This window comes from Oncorhynchus nerka, linkage group LG16 (assembly GCF_034236695.1).
Source record: "Oncorhynchus nerka isolate Pitt River linkage group LG16, Oner_Uvic_2.0, whole genome shotgun sequence".
Lineage (NCBI taxonomy): Eukaryota > Metazoa > Chordata > Actinopteri > Salmoniformes > Salmonidae > Oncorhynchus > Oncorhynchus nerka.
In genome coordinates this window covers 31,032,983-31,057,564 of record NC_088411.1, presented here as the reverse complement: position 1 = coordinate 31,057,564, position 24,582 = coordinate 31,032,983, and the positions used below count along the sequence as shown (strand labels likewise).

Below are 24,582 nucleotides of genomic sequence, written 5' to 3'. Positions count from 1 at the left end.
GGTTAGGGTTAACCATTAGTTAGTGGGTTAACCAAGTATCTGACTTGTGTAACATGCTTCTTTAACCCAAAATTACCTCGTTGACGTCTTCGCAGTGGGTTCCGTTGCCGCGGAAACCGAGAGGGCATGGCCCACACTCCCAGGATCCGTCGGGGGCACTGTTACAGTCCACTCCTCCGAAGCATGGGTTAGACAGACAACCGTCTGACAGAGAACAATAACACAGTGGTTAGAAAAGACTTTAACAGAGTTACAACTAAAGCAACCGTGTGAAGGGAAGCAATTCTCTATAGTTTGTTGGCGACTGGTTAGGAAGAGAACCAGGACATGCCTAATGCAGCTACATTGGGACATTTGTTTATTGGTTTATTTAGAATATTCAGCTTCCCCAGGTTGTTCAGGTGGTTCACTGCAGGTTGCTCTCTTCATTTCTCTCAAAGTTAACAGGTTTCAGTGCTTTCAAAGCTTGTTGACCAAACACAATGTGCATTCTACAAAGAGGCAAAACACATCCTTCCAGACTTTGTTATCAGCACAAATATTTGACAAAAATTTGCCTGGAGGCCATTCTCAGAGCACTTATCACAGGAATGTTGAAATTAGAAATAATAACTCAACTGGAATGCGAGAATGAACTGGAATAACTGAAAGGGAGTGAGGGAAGGTTAACATGCCTCAAAGGGAAAGAGAGAAAGAGACGAGGGGTTGGGTCAGAGGTGCTGAATGGGACACACAAACACACACACTCACCGATAGGGCATTCTTGTTTGTTGCAGGCATCACTGTCGTTGGTCTCCCCAGGGCACTTCTTGCCTCCGTACTGGGGTTCGGGGCTGTTACAGACACGGGTCCGACCCTTAACTCCACCCCCACAGGTTGCCGAGCAGATCGCCCATGGCGACCACGGTCCCCAACCACCGTCAACTGCACAACAAATATACAGTTAGTAGATCATCACAATGTTTGCTGATCTCTTAGATCACAATGGGGGCTAGTCTCCCAAGAGTCCAAGAGGATGTTTTACTACTTTACATGACTGTCTTATCAAGTCTCTTTACTGTAAGAAAGTGTAGCAAAGAATTACAGTAGTAGTTGTAGGCCTACAGTCATACACAGGAAATATGTAACCACTTTGCATCCATTCTGTAGTGGCCAGTGCACTCTCAGTTTTATGAAAGACAGATACATAGCACTGTTAGCATGTGAACGGTGCCCCTTCTATACGAGTGGGTAGAGGTGTAAAACTCTTCTACTTCTCCCTGTTTGTAAATCCAAGTAAGTGGGTATGAATCAGACCAAAATACTTGTTCAAACTACTTTATACTGGATTCAAACAGTATTTGATATCTTTCAAAAAAAGAGTCTAGCCCAATAAATGCACAGCTAAATTATTTGAAAGAAAGCTAAAATGTTGAACCCAGGTCTGGTATGGACATTGTGTCTATAGTCTCGCTCTAGACAGACTGGTTGCCTCCCAAGATGCAGGATTTCCAAGACAACATTGTCTATGTTGTCCCGCTTGGACCACCATACTCACTGGGACAGGGCTTGGCCTCACAGCGCTGTGTATCTCTCCCCTGGCCCTCACAGTCCTTGCCCCCCAGTTGTGGTGTGGGTGCGTTGCAGTGGCGTATCCTGGTGATCTGGCCCTCGCCACACGTCACTGAGCATGATGACCAGGGAGACCACAGGCTCCACCCACCGTTCTGACGAACTGAACACACACAGTTAAGTCAGAGTATAGGGAAAATACATGTATTATATTCAAATATCGTATTGCTGGGTAATTTGGTTGCAGTATACTGGGTACTAGTGCAGGGTAGAACATCCTTTAGGGATAATGGGATGGATACACCCTCCACGGGATCTATTTACCACAACAGACAGACAGACAGACAGACAGACAGACAGACAGACAGACAGACAGACAGACAGACAGACAGACAGACAGACAGACAGACAGACAGACAGAGAGAGAGAGAGAGAGAGAGACAAACAAAGACAAGTCACAGGGTTTTGAGCCAGAGAGGGATGAGGTCTCTGTCCAGCCATCTCCACCCCAGCAGAGCAGCGCTCCTCTATATTTCTATTGAGTCACTCTGTCTCCTGTTCCAACATTACACATCTGCTTCTACTGACATACATACTCACATCCACACACACACACACACACGCGCACGCACAACTGCAGGAAAATATTGTTTTTATGTTGTTGTAGCAATACATTTTAGGTGGAGGCCCGAAGCTGAAAATGGTGAAGTTGATCGATCCCTGTCATCATTCATCATTCTTATGATGACTATAACATTTGTTGGCACCTTCAATTCTTGCACAATTTCTCATAAAAAATATTTTTCAACACTATCTGCTCAGGCAAATTTGCTGAACGGCTAAATTTGTAACCAATCAGAACTCCTGTACATACCCCTTGTGATGAAGGCAGCCAACTTCTATCTACGATGTAAACACAGCCTCTTGTGAAAACACGAGCTGCTGTCTGATGAAGAGGAACAGATATAGCTAGCTAGCTTCCAAAGACTGAAATAAGATAAATATGTGTTTTCGAGTACCCTTGAAATATGCAGCATGCAATACGAATTGTCTTGATTGTATGAAGAGGTAACTCTGTTGACCATTAAGCCAATTTATTGAAAGCTATTGAAAGCTAGCCAATGTTACAGTAAATTTAGTAAACCATTTTTGTGTATCATTAGTATCTCTCTGTCAGTGAACACATTTTTTTGAACCATGCTTTGGCACGATTATATGTCTAATTTCAATGTAACTAGCTGCAGGCTTAGAGAAACATTCAATAATATACTTCACATAGAAACCCCAATAAAAGGGTGGGTGTGTGTCATGTGCTAGAATGGAGGTTTAAAAAACGACAGCTGCATACGCACATTAGCCAATACATACGGCATTAACCTACACATATAGGACACCTTGCAATACAATCTTCTCTAAAAACACAACGTGCTCTGCAATAAGATGACCAGAGTTTTCTAAATAACCAGAGTTGCTTTCTCAAATAGCAGCTGTCCAATACCATGGTGGACATGCATAATGTTGGATGCATTGGAGTATAAGATATGGAGAAGGATAAAGAGCAGCAGTTGGGAAATTAATGTTTGAGGTTCAGATACTACATGTTCAGTCAATGTGAGTATATTTAGGTGGTTTAAATGATACAATTTCCTACTAACCTTCTAAAAGTTGACGGTGCCAAAATCTTGGCGCCGTCAATCATTATTTTAGTAACTATGACTGAGTGTGAGATACAGTTGAAGACGGAAGTTTACATGCACTTAGGTTGGAGTCTTTAAAACTTGTTTTTCAACCACTCCACAAAATTATTGTTAACAAACTACTGTTTTGGTAAATCGGTTAGGACATCTACTTTGTGCATGACACAAGTAATTTTTCCAACAATTGTTTACAGACAGATTATTTCACTTATAATTCACTCTATCACAATTCCAGTGGGTCAGAAGTTTACATACACTAAGTTGACTGTGCCTTTCAACAGCTTGGAAAATTCCAGAAAATTATGTCATGACTTTAGAAGCTTCTGATAGGCTAATTGACATCATTTGAGTCAACTGGTGGTGTACCTGTGGATGTATTTCAAGGCCTACCTTCAAACTCAGTGCCTCTTTGCTTGACATCATGGGAAAATCAAAAGGAATCAGCCAAGACCTCAGAAAATAAATTGTAGACCTCCACAAGTCTGGTTCATCCTTGGGAGCAATTTCCAAACGCCTGAAGGTACAACGTTCATCTGTACAAACAATAGTACGCAAGTATAAACACCATGGGACCACGCAGCTGTCATACCGCTCAGGAAGGAGATGCGTTCTGTCTCCTAGAGATGAACGTACTTTGGAGCGAAAAGTGCAAATCAATCCCAGAACAACAGCAAAAGACCTTGTGAAGATGCTGGAGGAAACATGTACAAAAGTATCTATATCCACAGTAAACAAGTCCTATATCGACATAACCTGAAAGGCCGCTCAGCAAGGAAGAAGCCACTGCTCAGGGGCAAGCTATAAAAAAGCCAGACTACGGTTTTCAACTGCACGTGGGGACAAAGATCGTACTTTTTGGAGAAATGTCCTCTGGGCTGATGAAACAAAAATAGAACTGTTAGGCCATAATGACCATCGTTATGTTTGGGCTTGCAAGCCGAAGAACACAATCCCAACCGTGAAGCATGGGGGTGGCAGCATCATGTTGTGAGGGTGCTTTGCTGAAGGAGGGACTGGTGCACTTCACAGAATAGAGGGCATCATGAGGGTGGAAAATGATGTGGATATATTGAAGCAACATCTCAAGACATCAGTGTTATGTTAAATTAGTCAGGATGTTAATTCACGAATGGGTCTTCCAAATGGACAATGACCCCAAGCATACTTCCAAAGTTGTGGCAAAATGGCTTAAGGACAACAAAGTCAAAGTATTGGAGTGGCCATCATAAAGCCCTGACCAGAATCCTATAGAAAATGTGTGGGCAGAACTGAAAAAGCGTGTGCGAGCAAGGAGGCCTACAAACCTGACTCAGTTACACCAGCTCTGTCAGGAGGAATGGGCCAAAATTCACCCAACTTATTATGGGAAGCTTGTGGAAGGCTACCCGAAACGTTTGACCAAAGTTAAACAATTTAAAGGCAATGCTACCAAATACTAATTGAGTGTATGTAAACTTCTGACCCACTGGGAATGTGATGAAAGAAATAAAAGCTTAAATAAATCATTCTACTCTACTATTATTCTGACATTTCACATTCTTAAAATAAAGTGGTGATCCTAACTGACCTAAGACAGGACATTTTTACAAGGATTAAATGTCAAGAATTGTGAAAAACTCAGTTTAAATGTATTTGACTAAGGTGTATGTAAACTTCCGACTTCAACTGTATGTTTTCCATCATGTACGTTTCATGCATATACATTCGAACAAAGAACACAATCAACAAATAGTGTTTCACCATTTATTGAGTATGGAGACAAATAGCAAAGGTGTCTCAGGCAGTATTTGAAGTGTCTAAATATAGTGTAACCTACCAATCAATGTATATCAAGTGCCGTGGAGGGCACAATCTTACAATGGTGCAGTCCTTTACTCTCTATGCCAATAGCCTGGACCTCTGATGGACACTGTAGAACTGTCATCAACACATGATTCAGTATTCCCCTTTCTCTCTAGGAGTATTTGTGTGCCCAGGTCCTCTAGGCGTATCGAAAGGATCACACCCTGGTCACCATATGTAGCTGACAGCTGTAAAGAGAGACAATTGCCTTTGCAGAATGCAATCTAAAGCTTGTGTGGTCCAGAGACGAGAACTCTACCATCTATGTCAAAAGCCTGGGCTCCTGACTGGGACAATAGAATTCTCCCCACTGCATGGTACAATAGTAAAATGATCTGTTCTTCACCTCTTAAACTGATTCTACATTGAATTTAGTCTTTGAGATGCTCAAACAAGCACGTGTATCTGTAGTTGGTGTTCTCCAACTCTAAACTGCACTCGATTGTGTAAGACAAAACACACAAAGGAAAGACAACAGCCATATGCATTTTTGACCTCAGTGTCTAAATAGTGACAGCAGGGCTAGTTCAAACTGCAGGACTTGGTGAATAGATTATGGGAGATAAAAGGGAGAGACAATAATGAATGAAGATGCTCTAACCAGCATGTGTATCTGTAGTGGGTGTTCTTCAACTCTAAAATGCACTAGACTGTGTAAGATAAAACGGTCCCAATGCCTAAATAGTGTTCAAACAGCTAGTTCAAAGTGCAGTATGATGGTTCTCCTCATAGGTGAGTGAATCAGCCAATGCTTGGTGAATAGCACTTGATCGATCTCTAAGAGCAGGACACAGGAGAGCTGAATAGATCATGTGAGACAAAAGTGAGAGACATCACAGTAAAGAAATGTAGTTTGTGAGCTAGAAAATGAACTTACTGACAGTCTGAGGAAGGGTGCTCTGCAATCATCCTACTCCAACTATTGACAAGGATAATGTGACATTTCTTATTTGTCATTATGAATGAAATGAGTGGGTCCTGCCTTGATGACTCTATTAGATTTCAATACTTGTCCTATAGATTTTTGTAGTCTTCAATTATTACTGGGAATAAACTGATTGCGGAATGACATGCTAGCTAGTGATAAAGCAATCTGCTCCTGCTAGCTAGAAACATATCTACTTGTTGTAACGAGCTACTGTAGCTAACTAGCAAGCAGGCTAGATTACTAAGGTTGCTGTGTTCTAAGTTGGGAGTCATTTTACAGCTTGCGTTGATGGTATCACGTTTCTCTAACTAAATAAGTACAAATCAAATAAAAATACTTCACCTGATAGCAGTTTGTTGGATGGCGATCTCTCTCTAGATGTCACCAGCTTTTTACTACGTTAGATACGGATAACGTGATTGGCAGATGTGATTAGCAGAGATAATACCATGGATAGTACACAAGTTGTGATTGGTTTACAGATTAGCACTCTGCGGCGTTAGTGTGTCCAGCTAGCGAACATAATAGTAAGTATTTAGAAAAAATATGCAAGAATTGACAACAAAAATAGAACTGTGTTAAGAAGAAATAAATATAATTTAAAAAACAGCTCCTCACTCGTGGAAATCTAAAGCGGATAGCTTGCTATGGCCCATCACCTATTTCCTGTCTGTAAACATATTATGATGCTGTTTTGGTTTGTGCTAAAACTACTCTAACTTAGTCAGTGGTAATGGTATGAGTTGGGAGCAAGCAGAGATACCATCGTGCTCACCCATAGGTCCTTTGTTGGTCTAATCAAATCCAGTCAAATCAAACTTTATTTAAAGTGCATTTAAAATCGCAACACACATTAGAATAAAACAAGAAAACCAATAGTGTCTAATCAATAGAGTTCAGCAAACAACAAGGTAGGTTGACACAAAGTGGACTGCAGCAGAGACGTTGAGACTCACCTCGGCTGTCACATTTTCCCAGGCTGCATTTCCTGGTCTGGATGGATGGTCCGGAGCAGGTGTTACTGGTGGCATCACATGAGCGTCCCCTCTGTTGAGTACCTGTCCCACAGGTGACAGTACACTCTGTCCACTCCGACCAGGGGGACCAGCCGTCCTCACTGTCCTTAGCTGGAGGAAACAGAAACACACAAGGGGTTATTGACAAATCATGTTTTATTCTGGCTCTGATATTGAAAACCGGCTTCCTTGGAAAAAGGCTTTATTTTTAAAATATTTTTTATTACAAAATAAGCTCTCAGGTGATCTTTTCCCCCCCAATTCAATCAAATGTAAAATAAATGGAAACATCAAAATAAACGTGCTATCTTTCTAAAATGAAGTCAACTCATCGTATTATTGCATCTTTTCCCCACCACACCCTCTCCTCTACAGTCTCTCGCATTGTTTGAGCTTGGAACGGATTCAAAAGCTGCAGAGAAACAAAGCTCTGGCCAGCAGTCTGCTTTGATTTGTAGGTTTTATATCATGGTTCTAAGTCCACAGTGACCATTTCAGAGTATGAAAGCATTGCAGCCTGTAGTACCACTGGTTTCATGTAGAACCATAAAACATGTGGTCGTCCCTTTACAGACCATCCGGTTTACAACAATAACACTGCTATATTATTAAAGCATAATATGCATGGTAACGTTGTTTCTCCAGTACTCAGATCTGGCATCGGAGGCGTTGTATCTAGAAAGGACTTCAGCCAAATGTGAAATGAAGCAAGGTGTGTGTGTGTGAGAGAATGCGTGTTACAGTAGTTGTTTATTGGTCAATGTGATGCCATTGTTTTTACAATGCACAGGAGTCTAGTTTTCACTTCAGTATGTTTTGTAATTGAGATTACTCCTGTAAAGCTTACTTAAACAGTCATTAAAGGTGTGGTCTGCAATTTGTAAATACATTTTTTGGCCACATTCTGCTATTTTTCCTGCTGTTCAATGGTCATGGGCAGGGTTGGGCTGTTGAAATGGCAGAATGCGGCTTTAACAATAGAATGTTGTGTAGAATGGGTGACTACTTACACAGACACACAGGGCAACACTCTCCGTCGATGAAGGAGGGGCTAGCACAGGCCACAGGAGGACAAGTGATTTGGTGACACACGATCTTTGAGTCCTGTAATGAGAAAAAAAACTTTTTGACATTAGTTGCTATCAAGTGATAGGTGATCAGACCTACGTATGAATTAGTGTTTTGTAAGTCCATAGGAGCTGGGCACCTTTAAAAGGTGTAGGACACTGATTCATTTGGGATCAATACATAAATCAACCAACCAACCAAATCTATCATTCTATGAATAACCATATCCCCTTAGCACATTCTATGTCTCTCATGTCTCTCCATTTAAGGTGGTCTGTATGTCTCCTACCTGACAGGTACACGTGGTGCAGCTGTCCACCACCCAGTCCTCCTTATCTTCAAACAGCCGTCCGTCCTGCCAACACATGTGTTTCTCCTTGGAGTTCTTCATCTTCCCCAAAGCATCCTTCATTAATGTGTTCTCCTCTGTCTGGAGAGAGGAATCAGACAGACACATAGCTCATCACTGACACTAATACTAATCACTAATCACCGTTTTTTTCACTGTCTGAGGAGTGAAGATACAGACGCAAATAGTCTACAGTCTTAAACTTCTGTCTGAGTATACAACAACAGCCAGATAGACAGACATAGTCTACAGTCTTAAACTTCTGCCTGAGTATACAACAACAGCCAGATAGACAGACATAGCCTACAGTCTTAAACTTCTGCCTGAGTATACAACAACAGCCAGATAGACAGACATAGCCTACAGTCTTAAACTTCTGCCTGAGTATACAACAACAGCCAGATAGACAGACATAGTCTACAGTCTTAAACTTCTGTCTGAGTATACAACAACAGCCAGATAGACAGACATAGTCTACAGTCTTAAACTTCTGCCTGAGTATACAACAACAGCCAGATAGACAGACATAGCCTACAGTCTTAAACTTCTGCCTGAGTATACAACAACAGCCAGATAGACAGACATAGCCTACAGTCTTAAACTTCTGCCTGAGTATACAACAACAGCCAGATAGACAGACATAGTCTACAGTCTTAAACTTCTGTCTGAGTATACAACAACAGCCAGATAGACAGACATAGTCTACAGTCTTAAACTTCTGTCTGAGTATACAACAACAGCCAGATAGACAGACATAGTCTACAGTCTTAAACTTCTGCCTGAGTATACAACAACAGCCAGATAGACAGACATAGTCTACAGTCTTAAACTTCTGTCTGAGTATACAACAACAGCCAGATAGACAGACATAGTCTACAGTCTTAAACTACTGTCTGAGTATACAACAACAGCCAGATAGACAGACATAGTCTACAGTCTTAAACTTCTGTCTGAGTATACAACAACAGCCAGATAGACAGACATAGTCTACAGTCTTAAACTACTGTCTGAGTATACAACAACAGCCAGATAGACAGACATAGTCTACAGTCTTAAACTACTGTCTGAGTATACAACAACAGCCAGATAGACAGACATAGTCTACAGTCTTAAACTTCTGCCTGAGTATACAACAACAGCCAGATAGACAGACATAGTCTACAGTCTTAAACTTCTGTCTGAGTATACAACAACAGCCAGATAGACAGACATAGTCTACAGTCTTAAACTACTGTCTGAGTATACAACAACAGCCAGATAGACAGACATAGTCTACAGTCTTAAACTTCTGTCTGAGTATACAACAACAGCCAGATAGACAGACATAGTCTACAGTCAAAAACCTCCCTAAAGAAAGAAAAGGACAATAAAAGCACATATGATATGTCCATAAATCCATCCATATTGAAGGAAGATGTATGGAGCTTTATGTATCCTCTGTCCGAAGATAGAAAAACAGACAGACAGAACGCTAAGGAAAAATTAAAATCTGACAACAAAGGTACATAGAATAACTTCATACCTCCCTCCATATGGAGTAAAGATGTAGGGAGGTATATATAGTACTGTATATGTATCTTTTTAACCCAATTTGTGGTCTTTTGACCAATCAGATCAGCTCTTTTGCCAATAATTGAGAAAAAGATCAGAAATGTGCTGCCTGTTTAAACGCAGCCTAACTACTTCAAGGAGGGCAATAGGGTCACATCTTTATTAAGTTGTAAAAGTTTGTGTGTGTGTGTGTGTGTGTGTGTGTGTGTATGTGTGTGTGTGTGTGTGTGTGTGTGTGTGTGTGTGTTTACTGAACTCCATTGCTCTAATGTTGATAGGAAAGCAGACATTTAAAGGAATGTTGTTCTATTTGCACATTGTAACCTCTGACCATAGAGTTGAATGGATTCCTGCTGGCTGAGCTTCTGAAACACTGGGGTACTATCAGCAGTACATGAGCTAGAGCCTAAGTGTGTGTGTGTGTGTGTGTGTGTGTGTGTGTGTGTGTGTGTGTGTGTGTGTGTGTGTGTGTGTGTGTGTGGTGTGTGTGTGATGGTGTGTGTGTGTGATGGTGGTAGTGTGCCGTGAGCTGCAGTGTTATGAGTGGTTATGAGACACCACTTGGTCTGGAAGAGCCTTGGGGACCATAACTGCTTCTCCTCCCAGTGAACAGTTAGTGAGTTGATTCCCATGGATCACGCCAACACACACACACACACACACACACGCACGCACGCACGCACGCACGCACACACACACGCACGCACACACCCACCCACACATGCACACAAGCGCGCACACACATACACACACAAACAAAGAGGAAGGAGAAGGAAGCACATGGGCTGGTTAAACATAGCCAGACATTGGAGTGGAGAGGAGCCACTAGCTGGAGCCAATCACAGCCAAGGGAACACTTCCTATATCCACATGTTACATCCAATAAAACCCAGCCTCACTGACTCACAATCTGACTCTGACTCACACACTTAACTCAGCTGCTAAAGTAGTTTTAGCATGCCTGGCTTCATGACTTCAAACAGGGTATTTGAGTCACTTCACCAGCAACTCTCTAGAAAGTCTCAGTTCTCTCATCTTAACCTCTAAAGAAGACTTCAACCTACACATACTCCCAATTTTCCCTAATCTTCTCGGTCACTCCTAACACACACACACAGATCATTAAGTACACTAATTTGATCGCATACCCGGTTTCATAGAAAGCAGTACTGACAGTAGACATCAATGACATTATAAACTAGGTGGTTCAAACCCTGAATGCTGATTGGTTGACAGCCGTGGTACATCAAACAGTATACCACGTGTATGACAAAACATTTATTTTTACTGTTCTAATTACGTTGGTAACCAGTTTATAATAACAATAAGGCACCTCTGGGATTTGTGATATATGGCCAATATACCACACCCCTTCAGGCCTTGTTGCTTAAATAATGTACTATTTTCTTATTTTCTTGCCCGCTCCCCTTTCCTGATTGGAGGACAACTGTACATACCACTTTCTGCAGGCCGTCTATGAGGTTCCCCACTACAACCCGCAGTCCTTTGAGCTCCTGGAACATGGTGCTGAGTTCCTCACAGGATCGTTCACACATATCTGCTCCCAGCTTCTCTGTCTTTTGGCCGATGAAGTTAGTGGTGATGGCTGTGGAGGTACTCACATCCTCCATATCTGTGCTCTCACTCACCACCACGTTGGCCTCGTCTGACAGGGGGACAGGGGGTTCCAGATGGACAGAGTGAGAGGGAGATTGGATGAATAATTGATCAATACATACAGACTATGATGAACAATACATGTGATGAACACTACTGATGCAGGAGTGTGATGATGAGGAAAGCAGAAAGGACTTCATTACATAACAAAATGATTTTCCTCTCCTTTAAGATCACCATACTGAGTCCTTAAATGAGATGTCCATGGAGCAGAAACAGCATGGAGATTGAGGGATTGCATATGTTTGACTTTAGGAAATGAAATCTTCCATCTCAAATCAAATTCAATTTTATTGGTCTTGTACACATATTTTGCAGATGTTATCGCGGGTGTAATGAAATGCTTATATTTCTAACTCCAACAGTGCAGTAATATCTAACAATACACAACAATACACACACATCCCCAAATAAATACTATATAATATCCAGTATATGAATAGCAGTAGTTATTCAGCAGCAGTACTTACAGTATATAGGATGAGCCTTGACTAGAATACAGTATAAAGTGGGGCAAAAAAAGTATTCGTTGCCGGGGCGGTGTGTTTGGGATCATTTTCATGCTGAAAGACCCAGCCACCTTTCATCTTCAATGCCCTTGGTGATGGAAGGAGGTTTTCACTCAAAATCTCACAATACATGGCCCTCTTCATTCTTTCCTTTACACGGATCAGTCGTCCTGGTCCCTTTGCAGAAAAACAGCCCCAAAGCATGATGTTTCCACCCCCATGCTTCACAGTAGGTATGGTCTTCTTTGGATGCACCTCAGCATTCTTTGTCGTCCAAACACGACGAGTTGAGTTTTTACCAAAAAGTTATATTTTGGATTCATCTGACCATATGACATTCTCCTAATCTTCTTCTGGATCATCCAAATGCTCTCTAGCAAACTTCAGACGGGCCTGGACATGTACTGGCTTAAGCAGGGGGACACGGCTGGCACTGCAGGATTTGAGTCCCTGGCGGCGTAGTGTGTTACTGATGGTAGGCTTTGTTACTTTGGTCCCAGCTCTCTGCAGGTCATTCACTAGGTCCCCCCGTGTGGTTCTGGGATTTTTGCTCACTGTTCTTGTGATCATTTTGACCCCACGGGGTGAGATCTTGCGTGGAGCCCCAGATCGAGGGAGATTATCAGTGGTCTTGTATGTCTTCCATTTCCTAATAATTGCTCCCACAGTTGATTTCTTAAAACCAAGCTGCTTACCTATTGCAGATTCAGTCTTCCCAGCCTGGTGCAGGTCTACAATTTTGTTTCTGGTGTCCTTTGACAGCTCTTTGGTCTTGGCCATAGTGGAGTTTGGAGTGTGACTGTTTGAGGTTGTGGACAGGTGTCTTTTATACTGATAACAAGTTCAAACAGGTGCCATTAATACAGGTAACGAGTGGAGGACAGAGGAGCCTCTTAAAGAAGAAGTTACAGGTCTGTGAGAGCCAGAAATCTTGCTTGTTTGTAGGTGACCAAATACTTATTTTCCACCATAATTTGCAAATAAATTCATTAAAAATCCTACAATGTGATTTTCTGGATTTTTTTCCCTCATTTTGTCTGTCATAGTTGAAGTGTACCTATGATGAAAATTACAGGCCTCTCTCATCTTTTTAAGTGGGAGAACTTGCACATTTGGTGGCTGACTAAATACTTTTTTGCCCCACTGTATACTGTACATACGAAGTGGGTAAAACAGTATGTAAACATTATTAAAGTGATCAATGTTCAATGACTATGTACATGGGACAACAGTCTCTAAGGTGCAGGATAAAGTACCAGGTGTTAGCCAGCTAGAACAGTGACTAAGGATCAGGGCAGGGTACTGTGCAGAGGCAGGCTAGTGGTGACTATTTAACAGTCTGATGTCCTGGAGATGGAAGCTGTTTTTACAGTCTACTTTGATGCACTGTCTCTCCACGTTCTAGATGGTCGTGGGGTGAATGGGCCGCGGGGTGAACGGGTCGTGGGGTGAACGGGCCGTGGCTCGGGTGGCTGATGATCTTCTGTCAACTATACCATCAGACAGCACACAGAAACTGAGGAGGGCAGGCTGGGATGGAGGGGTTTAAAAGCACATCAAAAAGTTCTAAGAGAACTCAAAATGTGTCTGCTCACAACTTGATTAGAAAAGCAGCTTTGTGTCATAATGTTTCTTTACCCCAGAGATGAGAGGGAGGGCACTTGGTAGAGTTCTCATAAGTAATCCACTTCCATTTTATTTTTAATATGTGTCCTCAGCCCACCTAGGGCCAATAGGGCTCTGGTACAAAGTAGTGCACTATATAGTGAAGAGGGTGCCATTTGGGACACAGCCCCAGTGGGCCTTAATGGTGGGAGTCGGAGATAGAGATGGATTTTTGCAAAAAGCCCAAGCTAGGAAATTGTTTCACGGTGACGCTCTCAGAGTGAATCACAGAGATGTTCTGCTGCGGGCGCCAGGGCCCGATGGGTGGTTGTTTGTTTTATAAACGGAGCAGAGCTCAGCTGTGGTTTGATGGGGTGGGATGAGCAGGCTGGGCTGGGCTGGCAGACAGCTGGGCCTGCATCAAGTCTTCCTTTGGAAGAGAATGGTCTTGGCTCTGTCTCACTAGTCCAACACAGACCTGGGCTCAAATGGTATTTTTTTTCTTTCAAATACTTTGAGCGTTTGTTTGATTGAGCCTGCCTGGAGAAGAAGCATCCAGCTGCAGATTATGCTTGCTGAGGTCACCTGGTCTGCAAATATCAAAGCGCATGCGCATGTGGCACAGATGATATTCTGCATCTCCGTTGGTATGTGCGCATGCAGTGCTCTAATGCCCTGGACTAGAGCTATAATCGGTCACTACCTCTAGTCCAGGGCATAGCTAGTAACTGAGAGAGAGAGAGAGAGAGAGAGAGAGAGAGAGAGAGAGAGAGAGATTGGCTTTTGACAGGAAGGGAAGTGTCTGTTTATCCATCAGTCTCACTCCTCCTGGGGGGCTGTTAGTGTATGTGTGTGTGTGTGTGTGTGTGTGTGTGTGTGTGTGTGTGTGTGTGTGTGTGTGTGTGTGTGTGCTGAATTCCCAACGATAGGCCAAAATGACCATAGGAATTGGCAGGACAGCAAAAACAGATGTGGGACCAGGCCGGGTTTTTCCCCTCTACTTGTTGGATGCTTTGTGTTTGTATCCTAAGCGAAGATAATGCTTTTGTTATACCCATTGCCTCAACAGTCCCTACAGTTTACAATCACTAAGCAATACTTAGTTATTCTATAATCCACATTGTCTCACCCATAAGCCTGTGGTTCTCATGGATCCCAGAGGTCTCACTTCAAGTGTTTGACAGACTATTACCTGGTCTACAACATGATAAACTGTCCACAGATATAACATACATCTGTTTAATAGTATATTGTACTGCTTTTTATTTATTTAAACTCTGATAAATGCATAAGAAAATGACAGATAGAACATCAGATAGATTAGTGGCCCCAGAGCAGAGTCTCAGACTGGGGTTCCTGGTGAGGAAAGGCCTGAGGAACGCAGTGTGTCCAGCCAAGTGTGTTTGTGTGTGTGTGTGTGTGTATCTATATGTGTGTGCATGTGTGTGTGTGCCAGGTGTAGAAGTTGAGCAGAGATGAATGGGTGGTTAGGGACTCTAAATCAGGCTAGGTCCCAGTCACGCTGGCCCCGTTTAACCACAATAATCTCCCAAGTTATTATTCTACCTTTATTTCAACAAGGAACACAGACTGAGACCAAGGTCTATTTTACAGCTGGGCCCTGCATATACATGTTAACACATACAGTTTAGGTACAATGATTAAGAAACTACAGAAGACATACAAAACAGTCACAGATAACAGTGTTACTATTCCGAAGAATAGTAAACAAACAAGAATATGACCAACTGGGACATTTTGTTTGTCCCCACGATGTCAAATGCTATTTCTATAGGGTTTAGGGTTAAGGTTAGAATTAGATTTACGTTAAGGATTAGGGTTAGGAGCAAAGGTTAGGTTTAGGTTTGGTTTTTGGGTTAAGGTTAGGGTAAGAGTACAGGTTAGGGTTTATTGTTAGGGGTTAGGGAAAATAGGATTTTGAATAGGACTGAATTGGTTAACTGTACAAGACTATGTGTGTATGTGAATGTTTGTGTGTGCGTGACTTTAGGACATATCTGATGAGATATTCTGGTTGGTTCACAACTCCTTTTTCCTCCTCTTTCAATTCTTTCCTCTCCTCTTTTTGACTGAGATAGAGGGGAAGAAACACAATATTTCAACTGCTTCTCATTAACTGTACAACGTGGCAGTTTTGTATGACTATGAATCGTGTGATTTTATGAGTGACTTTTGAGCTAGCGTTAGAGATATCTGATGCCAGGGTAAGACCTTGGCTGGTAGGAGCATCTAGACTTTTTCCAGTGACTCAATGGGAAGTCTTGGTGACATAACATAAAATGTGCTCACTCAGGTAGAATTGAATGGTACTTGTGTCAACAATGGAGCTACAAGCACACAAATTTTGGCACGCATGCACGCATGCGAGCACACACACCCACACACACACCCTGGGGTTTCTGGATCTTCTCAAAAGCCCCTACTGAGGATTACAGGGCCCCACGCCCAGTGTGAACAAAAGAAGCAGAGAGGCTACTACCCCATCAGCCAATTCATGACCTCACTATGTGTGTGTGTGTGTGTGTGTGTGTGTGTGTGTGTGTGTGTGTGTATGCAGGGCAAAGTGGTGGTGACTCCCTTAATTCCTTCCAGCATAGCATTTTACTTTCTCTATTTTTCTTCCCCAGGCATTTCTTCCACTGCCAATGGAAATAAATGTAAGCATCTGTACAGTATCTCCTTTTGTGTTGATGACCGCAGCAGACACACACACACACACACACACACACACACACACACTTGTTGACCTCACGCAACCACACTGACACAGCTGTTTCCGCTAACATGATGTAATACTGTCAGAAATCTCTACATATCAGATCTACAAGCTTTCTGTGACCCACTAAAACTAAAGATCGAAGAAAAAAAAGTGATGGAATAGCAGAACCAGACACAATGGAAATAAAGAAGAACTCCATCTTTTTAAGTGGTTGGAGTCTGTTGTGGAAATGTGTTATGGTTTTATCTAAATGAAACGCAGAAGACCAAAGCTGTAAGAGGTTGCATGTGACTGTAGCTGCAATCTGAAATGGCACCCTAATGTTGTGCACTATAGGGAATAGGGTGCCATTTGGGATGCAGCCTATGAGGCAGAAGGATGGATCGTTCAGTCACATCTGCGTTGGATGGAGCTTTAATAGGGAATTTAAAGGAGGTCAGAGCAGGTCAGGAAGGACGAGTTAAAGTCGGATCATCAGAATATTCAAAGCATGAAAACAATACCACAGATAAACAAAAAGGGCTATCTTCAGTCAGTCCCAGATCTGTTTGTGCTGTCTTGTCCATTTATATGGTCAATGTCGTGACAAACTTGGGATGACAAAGTTTGCTGTACAGCACAAACCGGTTTGGGAAAAGGTTACTAAGGCTGCGTTTACACAGGCACCCCAATTCTGATATTTTTTAGACTAATTGGTCATTCGACCAATCAGATCAGCTCTTTTGGCCATCATTGTGTTCTGGATTTGCAGAAGTATCTGTTCGAGCACGGGCGCGATCACAGAGAGTAAATGGTCGAAGCGGATGTAGCGGGGTAGTCTGTGTCTCAGCCGCAGAATTGCTTGGCGCCCATAGTCTTGCGTGTGATACCGCTAATATCAGAATTGGGCTTTCTGTGTAAACACAGCCTAAATGATAATTGCTGTAACACAATACAGCACGATTTTAGACGGTCTTCCAGATGATGTCCTTGAAATAAATATCCATATCACCCCAATTGGTAGAATTCAGTCTATTCAAACTACAGCGGCATGTCCTTAGGGCACGCATTGGAAAACATTCTAAAACTTTTTGCAATGGCAAACAAAAATGAGCCTTTCTCATTGGACAAGTCCAGGTAGTCCCTCCCTGTTTGAAACCTTTTTTTCCTTAATTTGGTGCTTAATGAACACAACCAGTACAGTAAAGTTAGCCAAAAACCCTTACCAGCCTTAGTGACTTCACAGCCTTTGTTCCTCAGAACATCATCCACGGATGTGTCGAACATGAAGCGAACATTCTGCAGTAAGCCCTGTTTGACAAGACAAGAGATTGATCAATGACTACTTGGACTAGCAGCTAGAAACAACTTATTTGGTATTCGCTTACCTTGAGCTACTATGTCAAGGTAAATTAATACCGAATGAGTTATTCTTAACGGTTAACATTAGACTCATTCTCATGACTCAAGGGGATAGATCTGAAATGGAATCCATTTCCCTATATTTAGTGCACTACTTTTCTCGACCCCCAAAAATATTGCCATGTTGGATGCACTTCATGCCATATTTCCAGTAGGTCCTTGTTGAACCCCTGAACCCTCCTCGAAGGGAGGGCCATTGGCTTCTACATGGTCTGGAGTCGTGTAGCGTGAAGTGACAGGCTCAGTAAAACCATAAAGGCCTGTGTAGTCTGTCAATAAGAATATTCTCTCATAATTACATAGCTCACTTCTTTGTAATGCTATATGGTTGATTAACTTCTTAAACCTTTATTATGACTAATACTAAGAGTAGGTTAGGACTTTTGGGCATGGTGTAGTAGGGTTTTTATTTTTAACAAAGGCACACCCTGCGGAAGACCACACAAGTAATAAAGTGCAGAAGGAAAATGGACATTTCTCCCTTATAAAAATACAGTCTAAAAGAACAGTCTACATTATTATTTTTTTTACTACTGGGAACAACTGGGAACCAAGCTTGAGTTGAATAGCATAATATAGTGGTCTATTCTACAGGAGAAATTCTTACCCTGAAATGGTTTTCGCGGATGGATCCCTTGGCGACGAACATTCGGCTATCCTCTGCCTGCAGGTGCTCGTAGAAAGGCTCATCCAAGATGAAGCTGTCGATGAGACTGCAGCCCACAAACAGATTTGCATTTTCGCCATGAACATGAATTGTGATATTCTTCCACTGCGAGTCAGACAGGTCAACATCCTCGAAGGAGACAACATTTTGAGAGCCGTCCACCCAGTAGACAAGGTCCAGCGTGTTGGCACGACCGTTGGAGACGATTTCAAACTGCCGTTGGCCGTTGGCGCCTTCCAATGCGATGAGGGTTCCCCGCGAGCCACGGTCCTGGCGCATGCTGGCCACGAACACGAAGCCCTCGTTGTTCTGGATTTGCAGAAGCATCTGTTTGAGCACGGGCGCGCTCACTGAGGGCAAATGGTCGAAGCGGATGAAGCGGTAAGCGGGGTTGTCCGTGTCTTGGCCACGGAATTGCTTGGCGCCCAGAGTCTTGCGTGTGATACCGCTAATATCAAACAGGTCAAACGTTGTGTCGTCATCCATTGTGACCTCACCATCTTCCATGAGTCATACAGGGGATAGGTAAGGAGATGAGAACGTGTACAGCCAATTAGCTTGATGAAACAACATGGCATTCTTTACGAAAATCTGATCAACTGATTTTAACGAGGTCTATAACAGAGCTCTCCAACCCTGTTCCTGGGGAGCAACCCTCCTGTAGGTTTTCATTCCGACCCCAGTTGTAACTAACTTGATTTAGCTTATCAACCAGCAAATTATTAGAATCAGGTGCGCTAGATTAGAGTTGTAACTAAAAAACCTACAGCACAGTACCACTCCAAGAACAGAGCAGTGTTGGAGAGCCCTGGCTATTACCTAACTGGGTATGCTTTTATGCACAAGCAAAAGTGACAGCATCATATTCACTCATGCTTATTATTATTATTATTTTATTTCTAGTTACACTAAAACCTACAGCATCTGCGAAAGCCACACAAACATCACACTTATTCATCAATACAAATGTAATTGAATAGTGGATAGAATAATGATGATGATAAGGCGAATAAACTTTATGCATACGTAGATTTACCTTGAGGTAGCGCTGAGGAGCAAAGTAATAAAATAGGCAGCAAGTTGAGACTTCTCCTGAGTATCATATCTCCTTCAAAACACAAGAGACACAAAAGCTGATTATCATCAAAGGCACATTGTAAGTTGTTAACTTTATCACTATTGTAATGACAATGTAATAATAAGTCAAGTAAATTTGATGAAACTTTACTTCTCATCAGTAAAGTTGACGAAACTTTACTTCACATCTCATAAATAAAGTTGTCTAGCCATTATAGGCTATTATCTAGTTTTTTATTTACATTCTGCTCTGCTGTCACAAAGCGACACCAAGTTCATTGCAACTGTGAATACTGAAGCTCTCAGTCATGCCATGCCATTACATGTGCATCCCCTGACGTAAAATCCGCAGATCTGCTTCAACAATAGCAACGCTGTAAAGCAGCCTAACAACTGTCTCTAAAAAGAACACAGATTTATCTAGGAAGATACACCAATTAAGCACCTTACAACGTGCACATATAGTATTTAGGCTATTGGGAAAAGAGAATACACTACTTCTAAAACAATTTCTTCAAATGCATAATGTCAACCAAAACGAATGAATCTAATAACAGAATATAGGTTTGCATATGAATAATTCTTTGACTAAATGATTTTGACTAGCAGTAAACTTGAATGCAACAACTTACCTGGTGAAAGTGCAAATCCCCCTTTGAAAAAAATATGTTAGATATCCAATGAAAAAGGAGATAATAACAATATATATTAGTTTGATGAGTATGAATAGTAGAATGAAAACACAAAAACTGCTATAACCCGGTGCATAAAATGTAAAGTGCGCTTAGTTAACTTCACTAGATCCACATTACGCAGGGAGGACTTGAGCGATAGTGGCTTAATCACTAGTCTCCCTCCCTCTTATATACTTACTTCTCACTACCACCATGTCAGTCACGTTTAAGTATGAAATGTTAGGAACCGTTGCTGAGGCGGAACTACCTAATTCCTTTCTGATAGCGTAATTTGCTCGTACCTGTTAGAGCGGCAGTTACCATCCACCCGTGACCCCCTCCCTCGCGCTCTCTCGTGCCCCAATCCCACTTCTCTATCAAGCCCACTTCATTAGCAAAATCAGAACGGAATTCGGTATCGGGGAGGAGTTATTGATAGAGAGAAAGTTATGGCGAGGTGGGATGTTAGGCTTTTAGTTTTGGGAGAGCAAAGCGCTTGGTTGCGAGGACTGTACGAAGCACACACTACCCATGTTTTTCTGTGGATTCGCACAGGATGCTGAAAGACTGATGCTTTGTTACGCATCATATGTAGCTGTAAATGAACACAAAATACCCTCTCTAGTCTTTGCAGTCCAGCGTTTTCAAAACGTTCCCAAAACCTTTACGCACACGTTTTTCTTTTGGTTTAATTAATAGTTCGGAATTGTAACCTTTGTCAAGGCAAGCACATACAACATTTAGACATTTATAGTCTGTTTACATATATTTTAGAGGCTATTTATAGGCTACAGAAAATTGGTATTAAACCCTTATAAAGTGTAGGCTATTTATAATTATATGACAATAGGATGACAATAATTCTATAACATAATTTCTGATATACCACATGCCTCACTTTTAAAATCAGTGTTCGTAAATTCACCCTGGTAGGCCTAATCTACTGCAATATCAGAGCACTCTGATTTGACAGTGAAGAGCACAGAATAATTAAATAATTTATGAACTTCCCTAAACTTGGTTGTGACAGTTGTAAGTAGGCCTAAACATTGGCTAAAAAAAGTATCAATTGTTGCCATAACACATTTACTGGTACATTCACTAACTCTCTTGATAACATGAAAACACTCTAACCAGCTCTGCTAGGGCGAGCAAAAATGTTCAGAGTGGGGTGTTCTCTAATTTCTGTCTGGAAGTAGCTATAGCTAGCAAGCTAGCCAAATTTAGCCAGTTAGTTTGGGTGCTTGGTTGCCATTGTGAGGTCAGAACGGTCAGATCAACCCTACAACAACGCTCTGAATGTATAAATCCCCAGTGTGCACTCTGAGCGCACTCTGTTACGCCAGAGTGAATATACAAACACACCCGTAATGTTAAAGCCAGACTCAGTAAGTCTCATTTACTTGATTTGTATTTAAGAAATATCAAAATGTCGGGGCAACAAAACAAACCCAGGCAAGACATTATGTAAACAAACTCAGTCAAGATATTATGTAAACAAACCCAGGCAATAAGCTCTATCTAAACTCCCATTTACACTGACACTTCAAATTAGGGCTAAATTAGGGTCAAATTCGAGCTGGCTCGAATGGAATTCTCAAAAATTGAGCTGGATCGAGGGAATCCCAGGCCAATACAGCCCAGTTCCACAACTGGTGCCAGCTCGATTAGAATTTGGGCTGGTGACGTCGTTGCTATCCAACCACCAGCTGATCACTGCTGGAGGTTGACACCACAGCTAGCCTGTTGCTTTTAGCTAGCACATGGACAAGCAATACTGCTGTAGTCAAACATGACACAAATTACCGCCATAGCTGGATCCTTCATTTATTTTTGCACTACACAAACTTTTATGAGAACAGTCAGCCCCTGAATGCTAAGTAGCTACCCAAAGTTAGCTTGCAAATCAGAGTTGAAACAAGCTAGCTAGCTAGCTAGCTAACATGAGCTAGCAGGAATTTTAGCTGGCCAGGTCGCATTGAAAGCTAGGTAGCTACATCATATCAAACCTGTTGTTTGGTTTGCTTGGTTAGCTAGCTAGCTAATAGCTATTACCATGGCAAGAAAGGTAGGAATTTAGCTAGCTAGCCTGTTATACTAGCAATTATACTAACTAACAGATTAGATAGCTAGCTAACATTAGCAAATACATGGCTGACACTGGCGGGAGTATGGGTAACGTTAGTTACAGCATGGTGAGGGTGAATTAAATTCTTCAACATCTTGCTAGCTAGCAACATCATCGAAGACAGCTGCACAGTCAGATATTGGCTACCTAGCAACATGACATAATTTATCATTTCTGGAGGTAGTGGAAATGCAATTCGAGCTAGCCCACCAAGGCTAGCCTAACCTGGGTTGACATCAAAGTGCCAATGGAAACGTGGCTTAAGAGTTCTCAAAGTGGCCGCTGGGCTGGCCACCCTTCGATCAGTATCAGTCCACTGGAATACCGGACACACTTTCTCTGGGGGCCCATGCGCTTGTCTGACATTGATGTCTATTTTTTATTTATTAAATTAAATCATTTTGACAGTACTTCCAAAAAGTCATTCATAATCCTTTTTAATTTCCACATAGGAAGCTAAGTATTTTTTTATTGGGCTTCAAGAATGTGACTGATCAAAGTGCCTATAATAATTGAACTGATTGAAAGTATAAAGGGATATCGGTGAACAAATGCCATGGTCAAGGCTACAATGGTGCCAGTGCAATGAGTGGAGGTTACTCAGATGTTCAAAGCGCATATCAGACCGAGAGCCTAATGCTTCTTATGTAGTTCTTTATGAATTTTAGTTTAGAAAACAATCTTTCTGCAGAAGCTGTCACCCCTGCTCCCACTCTCCCTCTCTGGCGCTCGAGGGTGCCAGGCTGCCCTACATTACGCACACCTGTCACCGTCATTACGCGCATCAGCACTCATTGGATTCACTTGGACTCCTTCACCTTGTTGATTGCCCCATCTATATCGGTCTGTTCCTCCATTGGTTCCTCGTGTCAGCATTCATTTTGTTATCTTTTCATGTCCAGATGCTGTCCTGTCCTGTTTCATATCCGTTGTTAATTAAATGTTCACTCCCTGTACTTGCTTCTCGTCTACCAGTGTCGATCCTTACAGAAGTGACAGTTACAGGGAAACTGGGCAGAAAAGGGAGTGGTGCTTCAAATACAGCAGTTAACATCTTTAATTGACCCTCTTGCTTTCTCCTTAATTGCCGGCTTCAACATGTTACGGAAAGAGATTAACTGTATAGGAAACTCTGGGACATGTCGTCTGGATACTGGACAGCCACAGATTATAATCTTGAGCGGACAACAGTTTTTGAAGGATCAAACAAAAAAAAGCAGTTTACAATTTTGTTCATACTGGTGAACCAGCATTTGAGTTGTGTGGTTGCAACATCAACAAGTGTGTGCAGCACAATGGACATATAATGCACAATGTCTCAGGAATGACTGTCTGGGTTGTCAATGCTTAGGATAGAAAAAACAGTAGGACCTACAGGCCATGATGAAAACATTTGCACACAAAAATACAAGACGATGCAATCAGTCGCATACTGTAGCTACTATACATAGAAAAAAAGAGAGATTGGCATTAATAGACTGGTTTTAGGCATAACTTTTTATGCCTAAAGCCAAGCACAGCTCATGTCATGCAGATTTAGTAGGCTATGCAGGAGAGTATACAAAAAAAATATATTAAAAAAAATCTATTGATTGCTGATTAGTTGAATCAGACATTTATTTTACAATCGGCAATGTTTTCATTTTCAACATTAATTAATGACCAAGTAAATACATTATTGCTGCCACCCAGCTGTCTAAATGGATGCCCTGTGACACCATGTACAGTATAGCTTTGTGAAATGTTAGGGTTAACATGAGAAAATGAAGACCAAATAAGCCTATACCAATACACATTTAGGCTATCCATTAGCTAAAGCAAAGCTACATGCTACATGCCCTGGCACCACAGAAATCCTATCACCGTTTCGATAGGCAGCCACATAGACATTTCATCACCATGGACAGCGATGGTAGTCTATATATAGTTTGTGAGTGACTGTCTGGAAAATGTAACAATGATATATTTTGATTAGATAAGTACAGCTGGGAGTCTTTCTGGGTAAGTCTCTAAACATTCTGACCACACCACTCGTGTCGCGTGCGTTGCAAAATACATTTTTAAATCTATGTTATTCAATTAATTCACCCACATTGCTTGCG

At 41.9% G+C, this 24,582-nt stretch overlaps 1 protein-coding gene across 5 annotated transcripts in view; it reads right to left on the bottom strand.

Annotated features, from left to right (window-relative positions):
- thbs2a (thrombospondin 2a) overlaps positions 1-20,734 on the bottom strand; it is a 35,257-nt gene extending 14,523 nt beyond the window's left edge. For 2 of the 5 annotated variants that reach the window (XM_029685391.2, XM_029685395.2), the window contains exons 1-12: positions 20,655-20,734; positions 20,311-20,331; positions 19,638-19,709; positions 18,542-19,101; positions 17,739-17,823; positions 11,460-11,668; positions 8,392-8,532; positions 8,045-8,138; positions 6,975-7,145; positions 1,538-1,714; positions 751-924; positions 77-204 (exon numbers count right to left, since the gene is read on the bottom strand). In XM_029685391.2, coding sequence (XP_029541251.1) covers positions 77-204; positions 751-924; positions 1,538-1,714; positions 6,975-7,145; positions 8,045-8,138; positions 8,392-8,532; positions 11,460-11,668; positions 17,739-17,823; positions 18,542-19,101; positions 19,638-19,709; positions 20,311-20,331; positions 20,655-20,676 — 1,854 coding nt within the window. In that variant the 5' untranslated portion in view covers positions 20,677-20,734. Of the gene's footprint in view, positions 1-76; positions 205-750; positions 925-1,537; positions 1,715-6,974; positions 7,146-8,044; positions 8,139-8,391; positions 8,533-11,459; positions 11,669-17,738; positions 17,824-18,541; positions 19,102-19,637; positions 19,710-19,829; positions 19,852-20,310; positions 20,332-20,551; positions 20,629-20,654 lie in introns of those variants that run through there. The other 3 variants (XM_029685393.2, XM_029685394.2, XM_029685396.2) reach the window with 3 other exon arrangements.
- Between the last annotated feature and the right edge of the window lie 3,848 nt (positions 20,735-24,582).